General features: G+C 52.5%; 2 protein-coding genes across 2 annotated transcripts; one reads left to right on the forward strand and one right to left on the reverse strand.

The window, feature by feature from the left end:
• Nucleotides 1-1182: 1182 nt before the first annotated feature.
• Nucleotides 1183-13495, forward strand: RTRAF (RNA transcription, translation and transport factor). Its single transcript, XM_065748751.1, has 8 exons — nt 1183-1276; nt 3280-3404; nt 4698-4797; nt 5988-6074; nt 6748-6836; nt 9332-9400; nt 12413-12461; nt 13149-13495. Exons 1-8 carry the CDS (start codon nt 1216-1218, stop codon nt 13301-13303), a joined length of 735 nt encoding a protein of 244 aa, XP_065604823.1. The 5' UTR covers nt 1183-1215; the 3' UTR covers nt 13304-13495.
• A 450-nt stretch (nt 13496-13945) lies between these two features.
• Nucleotides 13946-25388, reverse strand: NID2 (nidogen 2). The gene is made up of 22 exons (XM_065748587.1): nt 25188-25388; nt 24317-24598; nt 22340-22572; nt 21873-22231; nt 21544-21693; nt 21222-21467; nt 20848-21048; nt 20275-20499; nt 20045-20188; nt 19655-19783; nt 19424-19567; nt 19228-19347; nt 18932-19147; nt 17866-18102; nt 17527-17748; nt 17268-17437; nt 16621-16750; nt 16305-16476; nt 15604-15761; nt 15229-15352; nt 14486-14598; nt 13946-14405 (listed from the first exon to the last, which is right to left on the reverse strand). Exons 1-22 carry the CDS (start codon nt 25386-25388, stop codon nt 14395-14397), a joined length of 3987 nt encoding a protein of 1328 aa, XP_065604659.1. The 3' UTR covers nt 13946-14394.
• Nucleotides 25389-26284: the final 896 nt, after the last annotated feature.

Genomic DNA, 26284 nt, shown 5'->3' on the forward strand with positions numbered 1-26284 from the left:
CATTAACCCCATAGAGTCATTAAGGTTGGAAAAGACCTCTAAGATCATTAAGCCCAACCGCCAACCCATCGCCACCATGCCCACTAAGCCATGTCCCCTTCCACCCCAAACCACATCTACCCAAGAGGGCAATAGTCTTTAGGTACCTTTCTGAGAATCTTTCTAGCCCGTACCAAGTGCATTTTGGGTTTTCTACCTTTTCATACTCTTTTTCTAGCTCTGGTTGGCTGTGGGATGGCGCGCCCGGGGCCGGCCCCGCTCGTGGTGTTCCCGGGCCGTGTAAATACCCCCACCCCTTTGTCTTGGTTGTTGTGATGCCGAATTTCCGCTGAGCTCTGTCATGGTTTGTAAGAAGTTTTTTAACGACTCACATCTTTTACAACAGGAATTCTTAATACATCGACAAAGAGTAATGCGACCGTGTTCGCATCACTCGTTTCCCCATGCAAAAGCCCTCAGCTGCCTCCATCCCGGGCGTGGAAGGGAAAATCCACGGAGCAATCGGTGTGGGATTTGCCCTTCGCCCATCGGTGTGGGGTTTGGGGGAAGGCAGCATGGGGAGGTCGGCGTCGCGGTGTAGCGCATCCCCGTCCCACGTGGTCTGTGTACTCGTTGGAAATAAAGTTGGGATTCGTTTCAAAGCTGCGGTGGTGATGGTGTGTGGGCGTGGGGGGGGGCAATGGGAGGCTGCAGGGAGGGGCGACCTGGCCTGGGTCCTGCTGGCTGGGGGATTGGGAGTGAGAGAGAGCGGGGTCTGGGCTCTGCAGGGCATGGCAAGGCAGGGCAAGGCATGGGAAAGAAAGTAAGGCAAGGCAAGACAAGGGAAAGGAAAGGAAGGTAAGGCAAGGCAAGGGAATCTGGAACGCGTGGGCACAGGCTGCCCAGACAGCAGTGGGCGGCCCGACCCTGGAGATGCCCGAGGCCGCGGACGCAGCGCATGCCGGGGGTGTGGTTGGGGGCAGTGAGGTCCCACCCCGTGCCCCCGCCCCCCTCCCCGGGACTGCCCACCCGCCGCCGCGTCGTTAAAGCCGGATGAGCGTCCACTTCCATCCCGGCTTGCTTTCTCCGCGCTCTGATTGGTGCGTCACCTGCCGCTCAGCGCGCGAGAACCAATAGGAGGTAAGATAGCCCGGGATGGGGGCGGTTCTTCCTGTGCGGCCCCCCGCACAGGGCTGAGCGCGGCGAGCGGCGGGGCCCGGCCGAGGTGGGAGCGCCATGTTCCGCCGCAAGCTCTCGGCGCTCGATTACCACAACCCGGGAGGCTTCAACTGCAGGGGTGAGGGCGGCGGGGCCGGGTTTGGGGCTTCCCCACAGCGGAGGGAGCGCAGGACGAAGGGAGAGGCCTGGGTTTAGGGCGGCAAGGCGCTGCGTGAGGCCTGCTCGGGGCTGGGAGCAGAGCGCAGCCCGGGGACAGCGGTGCCGCTGTGATTCGCTCCTTGTTAGCGTGGGGGGGTCGTGGGTGGGGGCAGGGCCGTTTGTTCTGGTAGCGAGTGGGGCAGAAGTTCCCCTGAGACGTTTAGGTCTTAGGCGTGATCCGTATCGATGCTGTGACGGTCCGTTTATGCAATATTTGACTTCGGCGGTTTGAAATGTTGCAGTGAGTCAGTTATAAGCGTCAGGTCGTGTGGAGCAGGGCCGGGAGAACTTAGAACCACTGTTGTAGGGGGCAGCTGGATGCGAGCCAGCACTGTGCCCTCGCAACCCAAAGCCGACTGTGCCCTGGGCTGCATCCAACACAGCAGGGCAAGGGTGGTGGTCCTGCCTCGCTGCTCTACAGTGTGAGACCTCACCTGGAGCACTGCGTGCAGATGTGGAGGTTTCTGTACAGGGTAGATGTGGACCTGTTGGAGGGTGCCTACAGGAGGGCCACAAAAATGGTCCCTGGGATGGGGCATCTCTATGCAGGGATGGGCTGAGAGAGCTGGGGATGTGCAGCATGGGGAAGGGAAGGCTCCGAGGACAGCTGAGAGTGGCCTGTCAGTATCTAAGGGGGCTGTAAGAAAGGGAGGCACAGGGTCTTTAGCAGTTTCTGCTGTGACAGGACAAGGGGAAATGATTTCAAACTAAAAGAGGGGAGATTTAAACTGGACTTAAAGCTCTTTTACAGTATGAGTAGTGAGGCACTGACACAGGTTTTCTCAGGGAGGTGGTGGTGCCCCATCCCTGGAGACAACCAAGGTCAGGCCGGATGTAGCTCTGAGCACCTATTAGAGTTGTGGGTGTCCCTGCTCATTGTAAGGAGTGGGATCAGATGGCCTTTAAGGGTCCCTTCCTCAGACAACTCTGTGGTCTTTGTAAGGGATTGTATTGCCGTCAGTGCTTCTGGTTGGCTCATTTCTTGTTGAAAGAATGTTCTCTACTGTCATCTTTTCAGTTCTCATAGCTAACGTTTCTTCCTCCTCAGAGGATTGTTTTGTTGATCTTAAAGTTGTTATTAAAAGTCTGTGTATGTTGTGGCTGTGGCAGTTTCTTACAGTACATTCAGTGGAAGTAGGGCATTCATATTGCTTTGAGGAGACACTTCTGACAGGTAAAAATAGCATAGCATCCTATCCCTGATAGGAAAGCACTTTACTTACCCCAGTCCGAGGTACAGGAGGATTTTTGTCTCATTAATCCAGATCACTAAAACTCATCCAGTGCCGAAATTTCACAGGTGGTTTTCAGGATGCTGGTGGTACCCACGAGCTGCAAATTGCAGGTGCAGAATAGTTGCTCTGATCATTACCAGTATCTCTAGACCACAGTCTTTGTATTGTGGAATTCCAACTCCAAATGATGAAATGTTGGCTCAACAACCAAGAGAAGTTGACTCAACAGAGAAGAAGGAAGAAAATGCCTCTGCACAGTCACGGGATGAGGGTGCATTGTTCTTAGGGACAGAGTGGGATTTGTTGCAGCATGTGATGTGTTTGCCCACGCAACAGAGTTGGGCACTGAAAGTCTCAGTGTCATTGTTTTACTTTTCCTTCTTTGCTTAGTAACATTTATAATTGTATTCCTAATACAAACAATCTTTTAGCTGATGCCTTTTAGTGTTGTCCATCAACTGTGGCCAATTCCAAGTAATTTGAGAAATGAAGAAAGCTCAGAGTGTTGAGTTTTGGTCAGAAGTTACCCTGGGCTGTGTGGTAGCATTAGGTATCTTCTTTTTTTTTGTGGCAAGAAATGAAAGTGCTCAGAGACACCAGGATTTGTAGGAACTGACTCATAATTTGAGGGCTTGCTTTTGCCCTTAAGGACTTGGTTAATTCTTGCTGTGTTTACTTCTCCCTGCAGATGAAACAGAATTCAGAAATTTTATTGTCTGGTTGGAGGACCAGAAGATCAGACATTACAAGATTGAAGACCGAGGGAATTTAAGGAACATACACAGTGATGACTGGCCCAAATCGTTTGAGAAGGTACCTTGTTCCAAACACAAATGTGTTAAATGTCTTACCTGAACGACAGCTCAGGGTTTGTAGTTATTGAGTGTAAAGGAGAGAACATTTGTCCTTTCTCTGAATGTTTTCTGTTTCTAGGAATTTAAAGATATAATTGAAGCCAACCTGCATGACTTAAGACAGCAGAATGTTTTGTGTGTAGATTTCACTTAACTGTGTTTTTGCAATAGTGCCTATCCTAATATTTCTTGTCTAAATTGATTTTAGCTTTTGACTGAAAATGAAAAATGGCTGCAAATAAACAGCTTTTTTTCTGTGCTGTGGTTTTCATGCAGCAAAATAAAAATGGATTGGCCTAATAATGGGCTTTGCAGGTGCATGAAATGAAGCTACTAAAGCTCCACTCTGCACCTCCTCTCATGTCAGTAGATGATTTTCCACTGCTAACACAAAGTGTGGCGAGCAGCCATAGCTCTGGGAGTGAGCTCCTGTGTGCTTGTGAGCATTTTGAGTCACTGTAGGCTGCTGGTTCTGTGCTGGTTTCCATTTCCTTGCTCTTGGCAGTGCTGTGAGGAGCTTAAAACACTGCTCCTAGTGTTCAGTGCCCGTTACATCTCACTTCGTTTCCCTGGAACCATTTGTGTTCTTCCCTGCCTGGGAGGTTTGGAGTGGCAGTGTATATGCTTTGTAAGTGGAAGCCTAAAGCACAGTTCCAAAATTGATGGCAGGAGGGAAGCATTCTGACTTTTAAATGTGAGTGATATTGGAATTACTGGCTGCTGGGACTGTTGTGGTGCAGCACTGTGCTGTTGTGTGCAGCCCTTGGAAATGAAATTATTTTTGCTGCCCTGGAGAATCCTCTGGTTTTTGTGCAGATGGTTTAGAGGTGGTGTTGTACCTTGAAAGCAGTATTGTAGAAGCTTTAGTTAACATCCTTCCTCCTTCCTGCTTGAGATAGGAAGCTTTTTGCTGTACTTTGTTCTCTGTCCTTCTCCCTTGCCTCTGCTCACTGTGTAAAGAGAGACAACGGAGGAGGGAGTATCTGGGTTCTCTGGTTGTCATTCTGACAGGGAATGTTACTCATTCAAAGCATTATTAAATGTTTAGTTAAAGACTAAGTGCCTCTGGCATACCTCAGATGCAGCAGGGATGTTTTGTACTGATGCTTCTTCTTAGTAATTATCTTCTAAACTGTGCTGGCTATGGGAAAGTGACTGGTTGCAAATCACTTCTGTGCTTGTAGATAACTTACACAGGAGTTTCCTTCCAGTCTATAATATCTGTTTATTTTCTGCTCTTTCTCCTCCACAGTATATGAAGGATGTAAACTGTCCTTTCAAAATGCAAGAGCGACAGGAGACTGTGGACTGGCTTCTTGGGTTAGCAGTTAGGCTGGAATATGGAGATAATGGTATGTCTGAATTTATGTAATATTTAAAAGTGGAAGGGAAACCTGTTTGACTATTTAAAGTTAAGGAAATGTCAAATTCTGACAGTGTCAGAAGTGAATATATTGTTTTCTTTAAAAAAAAAACACAAAGCCATTTCATCTGCTTGATGCAGCACCATGTTCAGAAGTGGGCTGTCTTTCTCAGCTCGGTTCCTGTGGGACAGTGCAGTAACATAGTCACTTTTGCTATCTATTTCTGGATATAGCAGAACCCTTTGTATATATTTATACCCTTCTCCCTGTGGTATTGCCTTTGAGAACTTACTTCAAAGTGTATGAAGTGCTTTTTTTAATACTACATATATTCAAATAAGTTATTTTAAACCCATGTTTCACTGGGAGCTGATCCTGAACCCTTGGGAACTGGGGCAAGGGTATGAAGAAGTTGCATTCAACCTCAACAGTCAGTAGCTTTGCAGCAAGAGTGCGGATACAAATATGATTCTTGGTGGCAAACATAATAGCCAGAGGACTGTTTTCCATTACCTTTAATTGCAGCAGGACAGGGCTCTGTCCAAGACAAGGATGGGGATATGAATGTTGGCAGTTTAGTTGGTTCTCAGTGCACAGTACTGGAGAAAGTGAGCTTTCTCCTTTGACTCAAGGTTATATGAACATGGAAGAGCCAGTAGAGATCGCCTCGGAATACTTGGGAAAGCACCACTGTGGGTCATGGTTGAGCACTTCAGTCTAGAAAACAAAGCCTCTGTGAATAAAACATTACTAACTGGTGAGGGCCAACTTGAGTCTTGACCCTGCATGAACAGCTGATTGAGGCAAAGGGCCAATCGTGGTTGAATTGATGGAGTTTTCAAGTAGAAGAACTGTAAGTGGCAGCTTATTCAGCTGCCCTCTGGGAGATTTTGAGACCCCTTAATCAAGTGCATAATGACTTGTGTAAGTATGAGGCAAGCTCTGATGCTGCTCTGGGCTAGTGCATGATGAGCTTTGGGCAGGTGGGAGCTGTTAAGACAACTGCCTTTGGGGCATTAAGGAGCTCCAAAATGGCAGCATACAAGCTGAGAATGCTCTTGGGTATTTATCACATCTCCTGAATGTGGTTACCACAAACCAGTTTGGCTTTAAATTTCTAACTAGTTGTTTTCTTAATTAGCCCTAATGGTGGTCATATTTTCTTCCTAATTTAACAGCTGACAAGTATAAGGACTCTACCCCTGACGGTGCTAAAAATACTGACAATACAGCAAAAAATGCAGAACCACTGATTAACTTGGATGGTAAGTGTACAGCAGCATCGGATGGATCACACAGAGTGGCTGCATCGTTCACACATCTATCACATGTTGGCTCGGTCTTCCACAGCTGTACATTCTTCTGTGATCACTGCAACTTTCATGATGGCTAGGCCCGTTGGTACTAAGTAGAGCTGGTGGAAAAACAACTGCAAGGAAATAGCCCCAAATCCTTCAGATCTTTTCCCATTACTTCTACAGAAAAACTGCTAAGAATTGGCCCTGCCTTTATCGAGCAGGCACAGTTCTGCCCTACAGTGATAGAAAGATTTTTCAAAGACATTGTCTTCACTATTGGCTTTAATTTTTAAGACTTAACACTGATCTCCTGTGCAGTAGGATGCATTGGATGTATTTTGCATCGAAAACAATGCTGTTTGAGCTTGGATGGCTTTCCACTATCTGGTTGAAGAACCTAGTGGCATATTGTCATTGCTATGTATCCTCTTTCATAGTTACATGTGAGCTTAAAGCTTGCACCAGGCTGAGCCCTTCCCTTCAGTAACTAAATAGTTGCTTGCTGCTGTGTATCCAAAGCCTCGCCCATGCTTGAGGGCGATCTGATACCATGGAATCAGAAAGCTAATTTTGCCTTTTGCAGTCAGTTAAACCAGCATTTTTTGTTGTTATTATTATATGTTGTTGGTTTTTTTTACAGTGAATAATCCTGATTTCAAGGCTGGAGTGATGGCTTTAGCTAATCTGCTTCAGATCCAGCGACATGATGATTATTTGGTAATGCTTAAGGTGAGCTTCACAGTTTTCAGACCTTGTATCTCCCTTTTTATCCCCCCACAGTGGTTACTGTGTGTGTGTAATAGCCCGTGGTACACAATTACTGAGAGCCAGGACTCTTTCAGGTACAAATAAAGTAAAATCCATCCTTTCCGTGTCCTTTCAAGCAGATAAGAGCACACAGTATTAATCGTGGAAATTAATGCAGGGATCTTGTTAAACAGTTTGATTGTGGCTACGTTCCTGAAGTTCCAGTGCTAGCTGAGGGTTGTCTTTACAAGATTAGAAACCCTCTAGGCTAGTTGGTGTCACTGCTTCGTGAGGTTTCTATACACTTCAGACTTGTGGAAGGATGGGCTCGAAGGACAGCATTGTAGTCCAATTTTAGAAATGAAAAGGTTGAAAACATAGAAGCTAAGTGATGCAAAGGATGTTTTAAAACAATGCAGGAGAGGTTGGTTTGGTTTAGGCATGTCAGCTAATCATAATTTCTGATGCTGTAGAAAGAAAATCATGTCCATTTATTACAGAAGCTGTGGTTTCATGCTAAATTAACATAGGTATCATAGAATCACAGAAGGGTTTGTGTTGGATGGTACCTTAAAACCCATCTGGTTCCAATCCCTAATGTGGGCAGGGACACCTTCCACCAGTCTGGTTTACAGATGATGTCATGCAAGACAGCATCAAATGTTTTGCACAAGTCTGGGCAGATGACATTTGTTGTTCTTCCCTTATCTTCCAGTGTTGTAGTCCTGTAGTAGAAGACCACCAGGCTTGTGGGGCATGCCAGATTTGCTAAGATTTCATCAGGAAATTATGCCCTGTAGTTATCCTATCAGCTCCTTTTTCCTTCTCTCTGCTATTTTGTCCTCCTTTGCTTTTTCTAAATAACCCTTGAGTCCTTTACAAATCCTTAGGGAGGGGTGAAGGTCTCAGCTATCAAACCTCTGAAGGGGGAAAAAGAAACAAAACAAAAATACCCCACAAAGGCATAAACTGAGATGAGAGAGGAGATGCAGTGAATGGCATTGTTGGGGATCTGCATTATCTCAGCCCTTCAGCTGCTGGACAGTCTCAAGGCTAGCAGGCTTTATCTGGATCCACCTAATGGGCATTAACAACTCAGAAAGCAGAATGTTTTTGGCCTGAATATATTTACATTTTTGTCATTCTTTCTGCATTTCTAGTTTTAATTTTTTTTCCCCAATTGGAGGCAATCGGACAAAGCAACCAGCCTGGATTTTCCTACTCTTAATTGCAGGAAGAACAGATTCTTGCAGTGGTGATTCATGTTATGTGAACAACTGCAATGCTGCTTTTCAAAGTGTGATGACAGCAGAACATGTCAGTGAAACGTTTTGGTTCTAAGGAGGCTTGCTGCAATGCCCATACATAGAAATCATGATCCATATTCAGGCTTGGGCACTCTGGCTGCTCAGGAAAAGCAAAAAGCTGCAAGCCTGCCAGAGGCCTCTAACTAGCCCTTGGTCAGAGTGAGCAGAGAGGTATTTGGAGTCCTCCTTTTTTTAACTCAGATTGGATAAATTAGTCAGAAAATGCCTTTTTAACACAGTTGGGTACAGTTTTTCTAATGTGCTCAGGATTCTCTTGTGAGGTCTGATTTCACTGCTGGAATTTAAAGTTTAGCTGCTCATCAAGTCACTTCTTATGCCCAGGTCAATCACCTCAGTTAGAAAGATTTCTAGAAATAACTTTGCAGTATCACTGCTCAGCTTTAGTCATGAACAAAACCAGGAGAAATGTTGGAGGGAGACGTGAAGCAGCACAACTGCTTCTGTCACATTCAGCTATTCATCAGGGAAGGTCTGAGGAATGTGTTTGACAGACGAAGTGCTTTTTGGAGGAACGCTGCCTGCCTGGTGTTCCTTCTGTTATTTTTAGAGGCTCTTACAGCTGTAGGTATCAGTAAGTGATAGCTCAGTGTGGTTTTGTGCTGTGTTCTGCAGCAGGGCTGCTGAGGCTTTGCTTGTTCCTGTGTCTAGAAATTAATCTTTCCTTTTCTTTTTAACACCTGGTTAGGTAGCCTTGTTCTGTGAAAGATGGCTCAACACCTCCTGGAAGACCCCAGTAGCAGCAATTGCTTCCTGAAGCAGCTGTATTGCTGCAGCATTAGAGATGGAACAGTACAATGCAGGCAGTACAAAACTCAAAAACACACCAAAACCGAAGCTGCTGCACTGGGATCAGTATCTAAGAACAGAAAACTTTCTTGTCTGTTCCTGATGCTTTGGTGTTCCTGATCCAGTGGTGTCTGAAATGAATAATGTCCTCATCACTTCTGGTTGAGCTGCCTTCCCTCAGCCAAAGGGGCTGCCTGGGTGAGATGCCATTTGCGCAGGTCTCGGATCAGGAACTTTTCCAGAAGTCTTTCACAGAGCTGTGGTTATGCAAGGTCATAATGCTGACCAGGTTTCCTTTGGAATCTCTCTGAAGTGCATCAAGACATAAATGAGTTACTCTGTCCTTTAAATGTTTCTCTGCAGGCAATTCGCATTTTGGTTCAGGAACGCTTGACACAGGATGCCATAGCGAAGGCCAATCAGTCCAAAGAGGTTTGTATATGCACTGCACAGTTACATCAGTCCTACCTGGGGTTAATTATCATCTTGGTTGAAATGGGTTCTGGTTAAACACTTTAAGAGAATGATGGAAATTTGCTTTGCTGTGGCAATTCTGGTTCTGAAAGACACAGAGGGCAGTAAGCGAAGTTGTTGTGTGCCAGTATTTGTAGCTGTGTGGTGCCACATGTAAATAGCTGTTTTCCTGTCTTAGTGTATGCTGAGGGATGACTGCTGCTATTCAGTGCAACGGGGGCACAGTATCCACAGAAATGCATGTCCTAGCTTTTCCTTGGAGTCAACTGTACTGGCTGCATAAGCAGGTGAATTTTGCCTCCTAAAGAAGCACAACACTCTAAAGTCTAGTGCGTGTTTGAAGAATGGGACACTGGCCACCTGACTTCTCTCCCCTTTTCACCCCAAGTGAGAAATGGTGAAGGAAACTAAAGCAATTAAAGCTCAGACCATCCAGCATTTGGATGCAGCCAGGGAGGGGAGCCTCCTGCCCTGCAGGTGTATGCTGAGGAAGGTCCCTGCTGAAGCAACTCAATCTGGTCAACGAGGGCAAGTCCCTTCATCTCATCTGGCAGTTGCTCAGAGCAGTCCCTGCTTTTATTTGTTATCATAACACTTCTTATGGTGTTTACTGAGTGGCAATTGCAGGTGCTCAGAGATACAATGCAGTAATTGCCAGAAGGCTTGGAACACAAAATCAGAGCTTTGGGCTTTTATGTATGCAAAGACATAAAAGAGTAGGAAAATACGAAAGCAGCTGGGCCTGCTTTCTTCATTGCAGTTTCTATAACTTCTAGTAAAAGGCTGCTTTTTGTTATTGTTTACATAGCTGCAGAGCTGGTGTGGAGGGATCCAAATGCAGTTTGGCAGAGCTAGCTGTTTGAGTGGCAGGGGATTTTTTTTTCATGATGTTTCAACCTAAGAACCTGATTATGAATTGTCCCTGAGTGTCATAATGTCAATTCTTCCTACAAATATTAATTTCCAAATGGGGTGGAGGTGGGGAAAAGACGGGGGGGGGGGGGGGAGGGCAGGGAAAGCAGCTTTGTCTCTGTCATTAGCAATCATCAGCATCATAACATGCTGGATAAAGGGAGAAAATGCCTTGAACATGGGATGGCTGGCTCACAGGGTAGGAGGGCAGGGAAAAGAAATCTCTGCTTCTGACCTTGGCTGACTCGTTATTAGCTAGTGACACTTAGTGTAATTAAGGTCCCTAGAAGTAGTTTATAACTGTTTGGCTTCTGCATGGCTGACAATTTTATACAAGATGTCATGAGCTGTGTTCTTGGCAACGTCAGGATACGGTGGTAAAAGATAAAATAGGTGGAGGAGTAGCCTCTCTGAAGGACACGTGTGAGGGTTGTGCTGAGGAGACTTGCACTCCTGCTTAAGGTTTAAATGTACAAAATAAAATGAGATTTATCCTGAACTGTCGAGCTAAAGTTTTAAAGATAATGAAGACGGGGTTTTTTTAGGTTCCATTGTGAATGCCTTGCAAATTCAATGCATTGGTTGTCTGGATGGGATTCAGATCTGTGCTGATACACACTTAGCCTGTTTCAGGTTTCCCTTACTGGATGAGTGTGTCCTAGGTAGGATCAAGTAGAACAAATGCCCTTGGAGCAGCCCTTTGGGATTGCTCAGGATTGCTCCTTTGCCTGCTTAAAGCTTCTGTGCACATGAATGTGTTCCTGTTTGAACTGCAGCAGTGTGCAGCCCAGAGCCTGCTGTAAGACCACTGCTCTGTCAAAAATGGGCTCCACCAGAGGGAGCAGGCAGCAGCGTGTGGCCAAAAGGGGTTCACAGCAAGAGTGTGGGAGGTCAGGGAAAGCAGTGCTGTGCTTCTAGGGTGTCTGAAAACACCAGCTGCTTTGAAAGTGCTGCTGTGGCCACTCACCGATGGAGGTGCCTGCAGTTGGCCCTGGGAATTGGTCCCTGAAGAACTGGCTGAGTCTGCTGCCCTTGTGATTCTGGAAACACGCTGAGGTCGCAATGGGGTGTTTCCAGCCTTAGGTCTAAGCCTGCTTTCTTAGTGTACATGTGATGAGATATTTCAAGTGGCATTCTTATCCGTGAGATGTTTAAATTCTGGCAACGTGGTCAGCATTCGTGCAGGTGTATCTTTAAGATCATATGTATGTAAATCCTTCTAAGAAATCCTCACACTTTAAAGGCCTGCAGTCCCATTGCTGTTTAGACTATTGTTGTTGAGCTTGGATGATTTTATTGTTGCGAGTCAGATGCTGAGAGAAGTTGCATAGTAAAAGCAAATGCTTAAGATTGTCATTTAAATCAGTGTATGTGCACTGGGAGTGACTGGTCATTGTGACTTCTCCATAGCTGGAGAGGGTGAGGGAAGTAGAGCAGTGCCTATAAATGAGCACTAATAAAACTTGTGCTTGCACTGTTTCTTAGAGCAAGCATTTGGAAGTTAAATGTTTAGATTTATTCCTGAGCTCAACACTTGAGAAAATGCTTCTGAGGATGTTGATGGAGACTGCAAGTACAGTGCTTGAGAAACTTGATTACAGAGAACTTTTACGGCTTGCTTCCAGATCAGCCAGCACTTTGACATCTGGCAGCTGTTGAAAGGCAATAGTTACTAAGAAAGCCCAGTTTGTGCATGCTTATTGTTTGTCTGGCTTGGGATGTAGCTGCATTGGATGTTCTGAGCAGTTGTTAGCCTTTTAAGGATTGAATGTGGGCAGTTTGTGTTCAGTGGGACTCACTCAACAAGTAGAGGGAATATGATTAAGGATGAAAACTACTTATTACTATTATTAATAGTGCTCTGGGCTTGAAGTTTCAGAACACGAAGGCAGATGGAAATCAAGCACAGTGATTTTTTTTCTGAGGTTGTCACATTTCTGCATAAGCAAAACTGAGGTGTCATCTCCAGGGTTATCTGTGGTGGTACTTGATTTTATTTGCCAAACATGCAGAGTGCCGTTCCTAATTGTACTTGCTTTTTTTTTTTTCTCTTAAAAGGGTTTGCCTGTTGCCTTAGAAAAGCACATTCTTGGTTTTGACACAGGAGGTAAGCAATTCCCTTTGTTTTACTTCTAAACAGCAGTGTTTGTCGTTGTCAAGTGTGTTATTGTCAAATAGATAATGTGTGCAGCAAAAAAAATAACCAACAATTCCTCTGGAGCCTGCAGTGGAAAGAATTGCTCCCTCCCAGCTTATTTATGAGCACTCCTGAGCTTTTTGTGTTATAACAGAAAAGCACAGATCTTGGCCGTGGAATACATCATTATTGAAATATTGCTCTGAAACAGCTCTCAATGGCAAGCACACTTGCACATGGAAGGAGTGCATCTCGTTGCTGTTGTCTTGTACAAGCTGACTCCTGCCAGCAGAGGACCCTTGTGCTTCTGCCATGTGTTGCAGCTACCTGGTTAACCTGGCTGGAGGCCAGTGTGACCTGATGGTTTTGCAAGCAGTAGTCAGGTGTCCTACACAAATCTAGCCTGCCTTCATTTTTGCCCCATGGACAACTGAATTACTGCTCGGAGTACTTTGTTCTGACCTGACTTAGCTGGGGATCACTGCAGGGCTGAGTGAGGTTTCGCAGAGCACCCTGTGCAGGGAGAGTTCAGCTTCCTCTTCCAAGTATGAAAGATCACAAGCATGAATGAAGTGCAGAATGTTAACTTAGATGAATCTTTTCTTAAGCCCTCGGTGTCCCGTAGAAATGCTTGACACTTCTCTGTGTCTCACCCAGATGCTGTTATCAATGAAGCTGCCCAAATCCTGCGCTTGCTGCACATAGAGGAGCTCCGAGAGCTGCAGACAAAAATCAACGAAGCCATCGTAGCAGTTCAGGCCATTATTGCTGATCCCAAGACAGACCACAGACTGGGAAAAGTGGGGAGATGAAGGGCTGGGAGCTCCCAGCCCTGGTGCACTTGGTACGGTCAGGCACTGCGTGCAGCTCCGTACAACTCTGGCATGCAGTTTGAAATGGATGCTCTCTTACTGATTTGAAAGAAAACAGGAAGTTGAATTCTGACTGTTCGAGTGAATTATCATTTCTCTTTAAATAAATGCAGTCGGGGAAGTAGAAACAAATGGTTGTGATTAGCTGTGTGTTGGCAGACATGGTTCTTTGTGGGTGTTATTATTCCCCCCCCCGTCGTGTTTGGCTTTGAGTTGAGCAAGGGGGCGTTTCATAAAGGCCCTGCTGAGGCCCTGCCATAACACCAGCCTGCTCCTTCTCTGCAGTCTGCCCTACCACTGAAGCACTTAAAAACTAAATCCAAAAGGAGACGTAGCCATTTTATTCAGTTAATGGAATAACCTAGAAAAAGTGAAGCATAACAACTTTAAAATGTAATTCTGAACATGTATTGGTCTATGGTGGGTAGGTTTGTGAAGGCACTTAGGGGACCAACATGAACAGATCAATCCTTCTAGCATATTCTTCTAATATAAATACTAAAAGACATGCATGGAGGCAGTGTTGAAAATACAGAATGGTCTGGAAAAACGTCAGCGCCTTTGCTGTGTCACAGAGCTGTTCTGAACACACACAGTGCTCTTCAGGGCTGTAGGGCACTTACATTGAGCAACATACTGCACCCACAACTTCCCATCTGTGCTTATTTTTGGATAAAAGGACCTGACGGTCAGATTGTCAAACTGGTAGGAATTAATCCATTCTTCCTCCACTAAAATAAAGCATTTGAGTAAGAAGACTACACTGGAAATCTGCTTGCATAAGCAAGAGTGAGAGTAATGGCCTTAATGTTCACAGGACCATTTCTTCTAATAGCAATATTTTTCACTTATTAAAAAAAAATACAGTAGTAATGACCTGAGGTATAACTTCAAAACCACATAATCTTTTGCAGGACGGAAGGCTGCTGCTTGGCCTTGGAGAAGGGCTTCCCCCTTCCTTGCATGCACTGTCAGTTCTCTGGGTCTGAGGTCCTTTTGGGTGTGAGTGTTGTTTCTTGAAGTTGTCGTTGCTATTTCCTTGCTGCAGAGAGAAATAGATCTCCTTAGCTTGTCTGCCACCTAACAGGGAAGAGAAAAGGGTTGGGTTTTCCTGTGTTTTACCTCCGGGGCAGTAGGGATAAACTGCTGTGATTCCATAGAGGTGTGATCGGTGCTCTGGAAGGTACTCATCCATGAAGGAGCCGGTTTCTTTATTGACAGCAATCACACCATCGCTGTTGATAGAGGAGAAATGCTTCATTTATGTGGTCTTTTTTTTTAATGTTTACCCCATCTACACCCATTTAAGGACAGAGGCAGCTACAAAGAGGTCTGAACACCTGCAGACCATGTCAGAAACACGCCCCATGATTTCCATGTGCAGCACGTTGCTCATTGGTGACGCAGAACCACAGAGCCAGCCTTCCAAGGAGAGATTATCTCCCCGAGAGCCTCGTCCAAGCGTGGCAAGCACTTAAGTGTCTGTTTTAATGTGCTAAGATTTGACTGAAGCTTGAGAGCTTCCAGCTGGAGCGGGAATAGAGGCGAGGTCCTGATGACACTGATGCCTTTGGTGGTGGGGAGAGGGAACAACTGAGGACAGCATCTTTTCTTTGACTTAATCTGGTTTCAGAAGCCTGGGCCAAGTTCTAGATAGAAGAAACAACTGCACTAGTTCAGTCCCTCCCAGGAAGATGGAGTTGTTTCTAAACAACTCTTAGTTCTGTGCAGCAAGGAAGCTTGACAAGCAGCTGCTGCCCAGCGTGGCACTGTGCAAGGCCAGCATTCTGGTGAGGTTTCAGGCCTGGAGCAGCCTGAGGGCAGTGCTTATTTTCCCCTTCTGGAGTGAGTTTTCCTCCCCTTACCGCCTCCAGTCGGTGTGGTAGAAGTGATCAGCGTAACTAACGATGCTGAAGGGGTAGTTGAGGTTGTTCTGAATGACGCGCCTGCCTGCTCCGTCAGGGAACGTGCACTCCAGGTTCTTCGTTCCTTGGCAGAAGCAGAACAGTTACCAGGCCATGCAAACAAATAAACACAAGCTCACTGTACACTATTAATTTTGCAGCAGCTTCTCAGCCCGAGGATGCAGAAGCTGCAAATCCCAAACAGCCCAGTCACACTTGAAGTCTTTTGGCCCAGGACATTGGGGAGGGGGATGGAATGCAGGTACCAACGGGCCAAAGATGCAGCTGTTTTTCCCCACTTTGTGCAGTCCTCTGGTCCACCCTCAGTGCAGTTACCTGCATCTGCCCAACACAGCAGCTTGGAGAAGGGGTCGAACGTCAGGCCGTTGGGCAACCCGATGTCCTTGTTCACCAGCACCCTCCTGTTGGCTCCACTGACGGTGGAGGTTTCGATTTTCGGTGCTTCTCGATTCCAATCCGTCCAGTAAAGGTTGCTTGGGAGATAATCACATAGTGAGCAAACAGGACACGCAACAGTAAGGACAGGAGGGAGAGCACTGGCTTTCTCTTCAGCACTGGTTCTTATCAGGAAGGAAGCCTGGTTTTTTCCTTCTGCTGCCTGCAATCCGTCTCTATTTGAGCTGAAAATTCACTAGGAGAAAACCAGAATGTGTTCTTGTTTACAACCCAAACTGCAGCTTCTAGACGAGGGTGAGTCTTAGGAGCAGCACATTCTGTATTGCAGCAGCACCCCAGGGGCAAGGCTTGTGTTCTCAAACATTGCTTTTCAAAGCTTTTAAAAATAATCCTGACACTGAAACAGCACGTTTAGCCAAACCCTGAATTGTTCAATGAAAGGAGGAATGGGGGGGGAACAGAGCCAGTCCTTCCTGCAGGGTGTGCTGCTCCCAGCGCCAGGACAGGGCCTGGGCCCTGCAAGGAGTGACAAGGCAGCCCGGTAATAACCAGTCCCACCTCAAGCACTCCCCCAAATACATCTCCTACTGCAAATTGGGCATCAGCACATGGGGTCTCACCCTCGGACGGGGTCCACTGTGATGGCCCGAGGGTTGACGAGGTCGGTGTCGAAGAGCACCCGCCGCTCGGAGCCGTCCAGCTGCGCTCTCTCAATCTTATCCAGGCCGCTGTCGGTCCAGAACACGGCTCTGCGCAGGTGGTCCACGGCCAGCCCCTCTGGGCTGATGAGCCCTGCGGGAGGGGTGGGGTGGTCAGCGATGGGGACGTGTGGCTCCCAATCCTCAGCCATCCCCAAAGCCCGAGTCCCAGTGGGGATGGTGGGATGGACCCAGCAGAGGTGGCCTTGAGCAGGTGCCGCTGGTAGGGGGCACACACCTGAGCTGATGATGGTCTCTGGCTCAGAGCCTGGCTCCAGGCCCGCCCTGCTGATGGTTCGGCCGGCCACGTCGGTCCAATAGATTGTCCTTTCCCTGCAGTCGTAATCAATCCCTACCACGATGGAGCCCTGGGTTGGAAGGGACACGGTGAAATCCTGCCTGCACCGTGGCCAGGAGCACCCTCATCCCACCAGCCAGCAGCTGAGGCAGGCCACGAGGTGCAGCGACGGGGACTGATGCTCAGATCCCCTTTCCCTAGCAAAATGCCGCTCTGGGCTCCCGCTGAGCCCTGCAGCAGGGCTCCCAGGCAGCTGCTGCAGGTGCACACCCACGTCCAGCTGGGTCTGAAACCCTTGGGCTCAAGGACAGACTTCTGCAACAGCGAGGCCAGCTGGAGGATCACAGTCAGCATGGGGGGGAAGGAAGAGCTGTTGGCAAGCTGAGCATTGCCTCCCAGCACGCAGGGGAGTTTCTCTCCATCGGGCTTGGCCAGGCTGGACATGTGGAATGGACACGTTCCCACAGTCAGAGGAAGGAAAAGGGTGAACTTTTGGAGATTTCTGGTACTTTGCCACCAAGCCGGGCCGTGACCTCCTCCAGCATCCCCAAATCCCCTTCCCAACCGCATCGCCAGCGATACTTTACATGCAAGGAGAGCAGAGTCTTGGCCGCCTCCTTCTGCAGCCGCGTGCCGTTGAGCGGCAGGTAGCCGATCTGCTGGCCCTGGGCGTACAGCAGGAAGGTCCCCGTGGCCGGCGGAGACACGTCGGGGCGCGGCGAGGGTCGGACACTGGGCGGCGCAACGCTGGGGAGACCTGGTCACAGTGCAGAGGATGAGGAGGGAGGCGGCTCCGAGCGCACCGGGGCGGACGGCACTCGGGTCGTGGGGTCCCAGAGCACTTACATGGTGGGGGGCTGCCGGGCTCCGAGCGCGTGCCTTGGATCTCCCTGCCGCTCTCGTCCACGCACCAGCAGTACCCGCTGTCCCCGTGGCACTGCAGCGGGGTGAAGTGGCCCCGTGCATCACACTGCGGCACGTACTGGTCTCCGCGGGGGCTGCCGCCGTAGTGCTCCAGCAGGCTCTGCCGCCAGCGCTCGCACATGGTCGGGGGACGCTCCGAGGGCTCTGGCACGGGAACGGTGACCCGTCACCCGCCTGCCCACGTGCAGGGACTCGCCGCGGCTCCTCCGTGCTAGCGCTGAGCCTGGGATGCTTTGGGGAGGACGGCCCCGCGGCACCCACCTGCGTTCCCGCAGCGTGGCGGAGTGCTGCCCGGTGCCGTCCTGGTGCCGGCGATCTCCTGCCCCGCGCTGTCCACGCACCAGCAGTGCCCGGTGCTGCCGTGGCACTGCAGGGGTCGGTACCCGCCCCGCTCGTCGCACTGCGGCACGTGCCCGTTGCCCACGGGTGAGGGGCCCGGTGGCACTGCCCGTGGGTACAGCCGCTCGTGCTCGCACGGTGTCAGCTGCTGGGAGGAACCTGCTGGCAGAGAAACACCTGCGGCCACAGGGAGACAAGGAGAAGGCTTGGAGCTGGGCACGCTGCTATAACCCCATGGGCCAGGGTCATTACACGGGAGCCCCCGAGGTACCCAAACCTGCAGAGGGTCCATTCCACTTGCCCCAGCCCACTCTGCTGGTGGCTGAGGCCACGACGGCAGCGGGGACCCAGCCCCCACTCAGCCCTCTCTGACCCTTGGCACAACCGTGCAGCCTGCCAAGCTTTGCCCAACCACCTACACGCATGGCGATCCCATAGAGATGCCAGTGGAATGCTGAAGTTCCCACTGCCCACTTCCTCCATCAATCCCATAAAGATGCCACTGAAAAGATCAAGGACCAACCCCCATCCCATCCACCGATCCACAGAGCTGCCAGCAAAATGCCAAAGGACCTGAACTCCATCATCTCCACCAGTCCCACAGAGATGCCAATGAAATGCTGAAGGACCTGGCTTTCATCACCTCCACCACTTCCACAGAGATCCCAAGAAAATGCTGAAGGATCCAATCCCCATTTCCTCTGCCAGTCCCATAGAGATCCCAACAAAATGCCAAAGGACCCAAACCCCATCCCTTCCGTCAGTTCAACAGAGATGCCAACACAATGCTGTCAGATGCAACCTCCATCCCCCTCCACTAATCCCATAGAGATACCAACGACATGCCAAAGGACATGGCCTCTACCCTCTCGGTCAGTGCCAACAGAATGCTAAAGATCCCGACCCCCACCCCCCTCTGATACTATATTAGTGCTGAAGGACACAACCCCTCATCCCCACACCCTGAGCACAGCAGGGCAGCCCCCACCTGGGTTCCCGCAGCGTGGCGGCGTGCTGCCCGGTGCCGTCCTGGTGCCAGCAATCTCCTGCCCTGAGGCGTCCACGCACCAGCAGTGCCCGGTGCTGCTGTGGCACTGCAGGGGCCGGTAGCCGCCCTGCTCGTCGCACTGTGCCACGTGCCCCGCTGTCCGTGGGTACAGCCGCTCGTGCTCACACGGTGTCAACCTCTGTGTGCTGCTTTGTGCTGCCAGCAAAGCACCGGCAGTGAGGATGGGGACTCTGTGCTGAGTGGAGCTGGCTCAGGGATGCGTCCTGCAGCCTTACCGTGCGTGCACTGAAAGCCATCGCCTTCGTAGCCGGGCTGGCACTGGCAGGAGAACGAGCCAGGAGTGTTGTAGCAGGTGGCAGCGGGGTGACACAGGTTTAGGGTGCACTCATCCACATCTATGCAAGGCAAGACACGGTCAGCCAGGGCAGGGCAACCAACGTATCTCCACCACACCGGCCATCCTGCCCGTACCGGAGCAGACGCGGCCGTCGCCGGCGTACCCGGGCAGGCACTCGCAGGCGGGCTGGCCCCCAGCACGGGGCAGGCAGCGCGCCCGGTCCCTCGGAGCACACGGGTGCCTCCCGTCCTCACAGGGGTCAGCTGCAGGAGCCAGCACTGCGGGGACAGAAGGATGGATGGGAGAGCCCCGTGGGGTGCCGGGGTGGGTGACGCGGTGCCCCACGGGGTGAGGCTGGCACTTACACACACAGCCGTGCCCGTCCTCGGCTGGCCGGTAGCCGCTGCGGCACTCACACCGGTAGCTGCCCGGCACGTTCAGGCAGACAGAGAAAGGGCCACATTGGCCGAAACCCTCCTCACACTCATCCACATCTGCAGGAAGAAGAGACACCGGGCACTCAGTGGTGGGGGGGACCCAACGCAGCCCCCAGTTTTGGTGTTTTGAGGTGCTGGTGCTTCGGCCATCCTGTCCCAAAGCGCCCACCCCATGGCTGCCCCTCTGTCCTGGTCACCTCCAGCCCTCAGCTACCTCTAGGATTCCCAACTCTGCCTCAGTTTCCCCTGTGATTCACCAGCAACTCTTCTGACCAGCATCCCAAATGGAGTCCCCCACACGCACACAGCCCCCCTCACCTTGGCAGCCCCGTCCATCCCCACGGTACCCAGCTGCACACTCGCACGTGTACCCCAGCCCTGTGCCAGGCTGGCAGCGCGCCGTCTCCTCGCACGCATGCGTGCCATCATGGCACGGGTTCACCGGTGGCACCTCAGCATCACCTGAGTGGCAAAAAAGGGTCACGAGCAGGGAGAAAACGCTGAGATAAAATTAAATCCATCTGACACAGGTTATCTTCCACGCTCACCATGTGCTGAGCCGATGCGGCTGGCGAGGGCGTAGCGCAGGACCTGCTCGTGGTCATCATAGAGGGCAAAGGTGCGTGCCACGTTCAGCTGCTGGGCAGCGGGCAGGCGGCTGCGGGCGTGCGGGCAGCCCATCACCGTGATGTTCTGGTGCAGGCGGTAGGACAGAGTCTGGTTGGTGGAGCCCAAGGTGAGGACGTAGTCACGGTGAGCAGAGGATGTCACGGCTGTAAAGGGAGCCCCAGAAAATGGGTTTCAGCACAGGTGGCTGTCTAAGATGTTGGAAATGGTGATGGGGATGGGGTGTTTTGAACCATAGAATCGCAGATTCACGTAGAGTCACGGGATGGGTTGGGCTAGGTTGGGTAGGGTTGACCTGATTTGGGTAGGATTGGGTTGGGCTGAGTAGGGTTGGGTTGGATTGGATTGGGTAGGAAGGGATCTTAAAGCCACTTCCAACTCTCTGGGGCACCACAACTTTGTGGGGACTTATTCAAATGGGGCACATATGGACAGCGTAAGAGAAACCAAAGACAGGGCCAAAAAAAATGGGATACACAGGGCATGGCTCCTACCTGAGCTGGAGTAGTGGTAGATCTCCTTGTAGGGAGTGATGTGGACACTGGTGTTCTCAGGGACGAAAGGCACCTGGCCCTCAATGTGGGTCCTCAGGCTTAAGTAATTGTCTGTCCCCAGCCCTTCAGCAGTCTGAGTGATGTGCAACTGCTCTTCCCCAGGGTAGAAAGTCACCTCCAGGTTCTGGGTGAACTCAGCACCTGGGCAGGAAAGGGGAGTGAATAGGATTTGGTTGTAATGCTGCAGGGAGCACACCCCCAAACCTCTCTGTCACACCCAACAGAGAGGCACAGCAGGCACACAGTGAACTGAATCCAAGAGCAATGGAGAAGTCATCCCCAAACCACATCCCCCATACCCCACCTCCACTCACCAGTGATGCTGAAGCCATTCTCATAGCCAGGCTCCTCGAGGGCGAAGAGCCACCCAAAGAGCCCTCCGAGGGGCAGCAGAGGCAGCAGGGCACGGGCAGCGGGTGCAGGCACCCCGCTGATGGCTGTGTAGGCTCTGCCATCGCTGCCCACGATGTAGGCGTGCAGATCAACATCCTGGAAGCGGACAGGCATCCGTCCCACCACCAGGCTGCCGCTCACCTTCCCATTCAGGCGGTGCACAGCCCCTGGATGAGGACACAGAACAGCCCTGGCAGCGGCCACCCAACCCCGTGCCCCTTCCCCACTGCCCACCCCACATACCTTCGGGCAGGCACTGCCGCCCATTGCCATAGTAGGCAGCCCGGCAGTGGCAGCAGAGCCCGGTGGCATAGTCAGTGCAGAAGGCGTGCGGGGAGCAGCGCCCGTGGTGCTGGGCACACGTCTCTCTGCTGCCTGCATTGTAGGTGAACACTGGGGAGAAGGAGGAGGTAGGTTGGGGACGTGGGGACGGAGTGGGCTCACTGCCTGCAGGCACCTTGCCACAGCTGCCGGGCACACAGTTTGGCCTCTGGGAGCTCGTGGGGTGGCAGCAGTGCCAACCTATGCCCTCTCGGGAAGAGGTGAGCTCGCAACAAATAGGTCCTCCTCACCGTTCGTGTTAAAGTGCACGTCCTCCTCCACACCCACGCCGTGCTGCCCGGAGCTGTAGGACACGGGGCGGCCTCGTGGAGTGTCCCCAACGGGGCGCAGCCTGGGGCTCCATTCCTTCCCCAGTGGGGACACGGGCAGCCCTGAGGGTACGATGCTGAGCAGTGCAGGGTGCGGACGTGGCGATGTTGTCCCTGAGCCAGGTTGGGCCAAAAGCTCAGTGGGCACCGGGGTGTCATCGGTGTCATCAGTGCCATGGGGCGCGGGACTCAGCGCTGCACCGGGGCCATCCCCTGGCTCCACATTCTCCAGGGTGCCCACATGGAAAACCCACACTCCAGGCACCCCCACGTTGCTCTCCCTGCACAGACACACGCATCACAACTGGAGGGGATGTGGGTGCACCGAAGGTCCCCAGGCCCTTATTCCAAGGGAATGGGGTTGCTCCCTGTCCCCCATCCGCACGCACCGCTCCAGCCGCTGCAGTTCCTGCTGGCTGCTGGCCACGCTGTACGAGTGCCCCTCTCTCTTCCCATCGTCGCCATCCCCGCGGCTGAAGCCCACCCTGGCTGGCAGCTCCAGCTGCACGTTGTAGGACTCCTTGGGCCGCGTCCCCAGGAACTGGAGGCCGCCTTCGGGGTAGAGGAAGATGGCATAGGTATCCTCCTCATTGTAGGCTAGAATGGCCTGGAAGGTATTGAGCTGCCAAGAGGATGAAGAGATCATACAATCATTAAGGCTGGAAGAGACCACCAAGAATATCAAGTCCAACCATCAAACCATCCCCACCATGTCTATTCACAGAACCACAGAATCATGGGATTGTTAAGGTTGGAAGAGACTTCCAAGATCAACCATCAACCCATCCCCACCATGCCCACTCATGGAAATCAGGCCTCTAAGACTGTCAGGACCAACCATTAACCCATCCCCACCATGCCCATGAGTAGAATCATAGAATCGTTAGGGTTAGAAAAGACTTCCAAGATCACCAAATCCCATCAGCAACCCATCCCCACCATGCCCACGGACCGTGTCCCCAGTGTCACGGGGAATCTCAATCCTGGAAGCCCTGCACCCTCCGAAAGATGGAGTTGGGGATGTGAAAGCACTCCACAAATGGATGCAAACAGGGGAACCCCTCCCCCCAGAAGCCCTTTGTTGCCCTGCAGACACCACCCAGGAGAGGTTCCTTGGAGCTGCCACGCAGCGGGGTGACAGCCCACTGACTGCACCCCAGGCACCTGCAAGCCCCTTGCTCCCATCCTTCCATCCTGCCTGACCCCAGCAGCCCCCCTCCACTTTCCCATCAGCAGCAGAGGAAAACACACAGCCAGAATCCTATGGGAGAACAAACGTGGCTCGGTTTCCTCTGGAAAAAACACGCACGTGCTGTTGCCCTCCCCACGGCTGTGCTATAGGCACGTGCTATAGGCTTGGGGCAGTGCCAGCCCTGAGCGAGGCAGAGGGGCCACAGGGGCGAGCACAACCCTATCTAGCCACTGGAGAATTCACAGCACCCCCAGGGCTGCAATGCAGAGCACACGCACAGCAGCAGGGGCACAAAGAGCCCCGTTGTCAGCTCACACTCGGCATTCAGACCCTGCAGAGGCAGCCAAAAGGCTGAGGCTGAGCCCCCCCCGGGGTGGATTCCTTCCCCACGCATTACAGGGGGGGGTTGGGGGTGACACATCGGCCCTGAGGCAAACCCTAGAGGAGAGCTCAGCTCCCAGCCCCGGCGTGAGCTGGAGGGTGGCACAGAATGGGGAAAAAAAAAAAATACAAGTGGGGTCTGGTGGATGCTCCCAGCTGAGGGTGGAGGTTATGCACCAACTGAATTTCGGTGCTCCTAACCCAAAGTTTCCACCGAGCTGCTCTGCTCCCTCATCCTGGAGAGGAAGAAAACAATTAGGCAAAGAAAACGAGGCCGCGCTGCCATCGTCTGCAGGGTCGCTGCGAGGCCTCCGATGGCATTTCTTCAGCTGCTTTCCCAAGTTTTAAATAAGAGGAAAAAATGTGCTCTGCTTCCTTCCAAACCCTGCTGGCTTCCTCGCCTGCATGCAGCTCTCCCCATTCGGCCGCCAAAGGGCCCCGGCGCGGGGACGGGACGGCGTCACCGTCACTGCGTGGGTCATTGACCCCCACCCCCCCACGTTTTTGGAGAGAGCTCCAGCACAGAGAGGCAGCGCTGTGGATCTGCCCACGCAGGAACCTTATCAGCTTCAGGGTGGGGAATGCAATCCCGCTCCCCAGAGCATCATCGTGCCAACAGACAAACCCAAGCGAGCAAAGAGGAGAAGCTCGATCCCCATCTGGGGCGAGAAAACCCATCCCAGACGATCACTGAACGCCCCTTCCGACTCAGTTCTGTGACCTCCACAGCCCTACAAACCCCACGACAGCACGGCTCTGCAATCCTGCCCCAACACGGGACACCCAACCCCACCTTTATGGGGGGCTCCCCGTGGGCTCCCACGTCCTCCCAGGTGGCGATGAAGACTCCGCTGGGTGTGAAGGTGCGCGGGAAGCCGGCGTGCACGTATCCTGCCGCCCGCTCCAGCACGGCCGGAGCGTGGTCCTGTCGGTAGTAGATGTCCCCTCTGTCCCCGGAGGTGTCGAGGTCGGCCAGGAAGGGAGCGATGACGGGGAAATCCGTCGGGAAGTCGTCGTCCACGTACTGGGTTTCCCCGGGGAAATCTTGGGTGGAGATGACCCCGTTGGTGCCCACCTGCGAGGAGAGTGGCACACGGGGTTGGGGCCACCACCCTCCTGCTGTCACCCCCTGCCCCTGTGCGTGCCTGAGCAGCACAGTGCTGACAGCCCCAAGGCCGCGTGGCCCTGAACAAAGACCTCTTGGGCTGCTCCGAGCCCGGAGCCAACTGCTGGCAGGGAACAGCTGCAGGGGAAAGGGGAAAAGGGCTCCTTGTTCCCTATGGGAGGAGGTTAGGGTGGGATTGAGGGAGGGGAAAGGTCTGCAGAATGGACGGGGGCGAGACGTGTGGGGTGGGCAGAGGATGGAAAGAATGAGCAGAGCGTAGAAATGTGTGGGTGCAGAAAAGACACGTGCTGGGGTGCTGGGAGAGGGAATGGGGAACACGGGTGTTAAAAGCTGGGGAGAAAGGGGGCGGACGGAGGGAGGGATGGAAAGAGATGGAAGGAGAGAGAGATGGAAGGAGAGGGGCACAGAAGGATGGAGGAACGGAGGAAGTGACAGAGGGGCGGAGGAATGGAGGGAGGCACGGGCCGATGGAAGGAAGAGAGACGGAAGGACAGAGAGAGAAAAAAAAAGGAGGGAGGGTCGGACGGAGCGGACTCACGAAGAGGCGGCGGGCAGCGCGGCCGTAGAGGCGCAGCGGGGTCCTCAAGACCACTCCGGGAGAGCTCTCGTCGTCCCCGTGCCGCAGCATCCCGTCGCCGTGGGCCGTCCCGTGGGGCAGCAGCTCCGTTCGGGGCAACGCCGCCTCCACCGCCGCCGCCACCGCGGCCGCCGCCGCCAGCACGGCCACCGCCGCCCGCATCCCGCGCAGCGCAGCGGAGCCGAGCGGACCCCGACGGGACGGACCGGAGCCGGCGGGGCGGGACGGGACGGGGCGGGCTCAAACCGCGGCCGCGCTGTCATTGGATCCCCCGAGCTTGGGGTCGGCCAATGGGGGCTTACCCCAAAATCCGGCCTGGGGTTGCGCACCCCTCCCCGATTTCCCCCCCGCCCCCCCCCTCCAGGATGGGTACGGCGGGGCCGCCCCCGGAGCCGGGCCAGCCGCCAGCTGGGGCCGGGCCGGGCCGGGTTGGGGGGCCCCGGCCTTTCTCCTCCCTCCGCTCCCCGCAGCCGGGCAGTAACATGACTCCGCATCCCCAGGAGAGCTGCGGAGGGGGAGGACGGGGGGGGGGGAAGAGAGGAAAAGCTGGAAGTGCACAAACAAATGTCGCGCATCGCCCTGGAGCGCTTCCCTGGCCCGAGGCCAACGCCTGTCCCGCTACGCGTGCGGAGACGGCAGATAACGGGGACAGGGGACCCGGCGGCACACCCCAATGACGTCCCCGATGGGAGAGCCGGCGGGATGCCCTCTGCGTGTCCCTACGGCAAGGGTGCGGCTGTGTCACAGTGGTCCCCCATCCCTGAAGCTCACAGAGAGAGTCGGCGACCTGCATCCAGCTCGCACTCATGGGGATGAGCAGGTCCTACAGCTTTGGGGTGACGTCGGGCTGCATCCTGACCCGCTGCAGGCACCTGAAGGGGAACACCTCGGCTCGCTTTGGCCATGGAAAACCATTAAGGCGGCGAGCAGGGCCAGCTGGATGTGCTCCACAGCCTTCCAGCAGCTCCCGGTGGTAAGGGAAGGGCTTCTCTCCCCAGCTCCCCCACACCCCGAGATACCCACAGAACACCTGGAGGGGCAGCAGACCCCCAGCCCTT

This window comes from Cyrtonyx montezumae, unplaced genomic scaffold (assembly GCF_038088225.1).
Source record: "Cyrtonyx montezumae isolate F1298 unplaced genomic scaffold, pur_monq_1.0 scaffold_10, whole genome shotgun sequence".
Taxonomy (NCBI): Eukaryota; Metazoa; Chordata; class Aves; order Galliformes; family Odontophoridae; genus Cyrtonyx; species Cyrtonyx montezumae.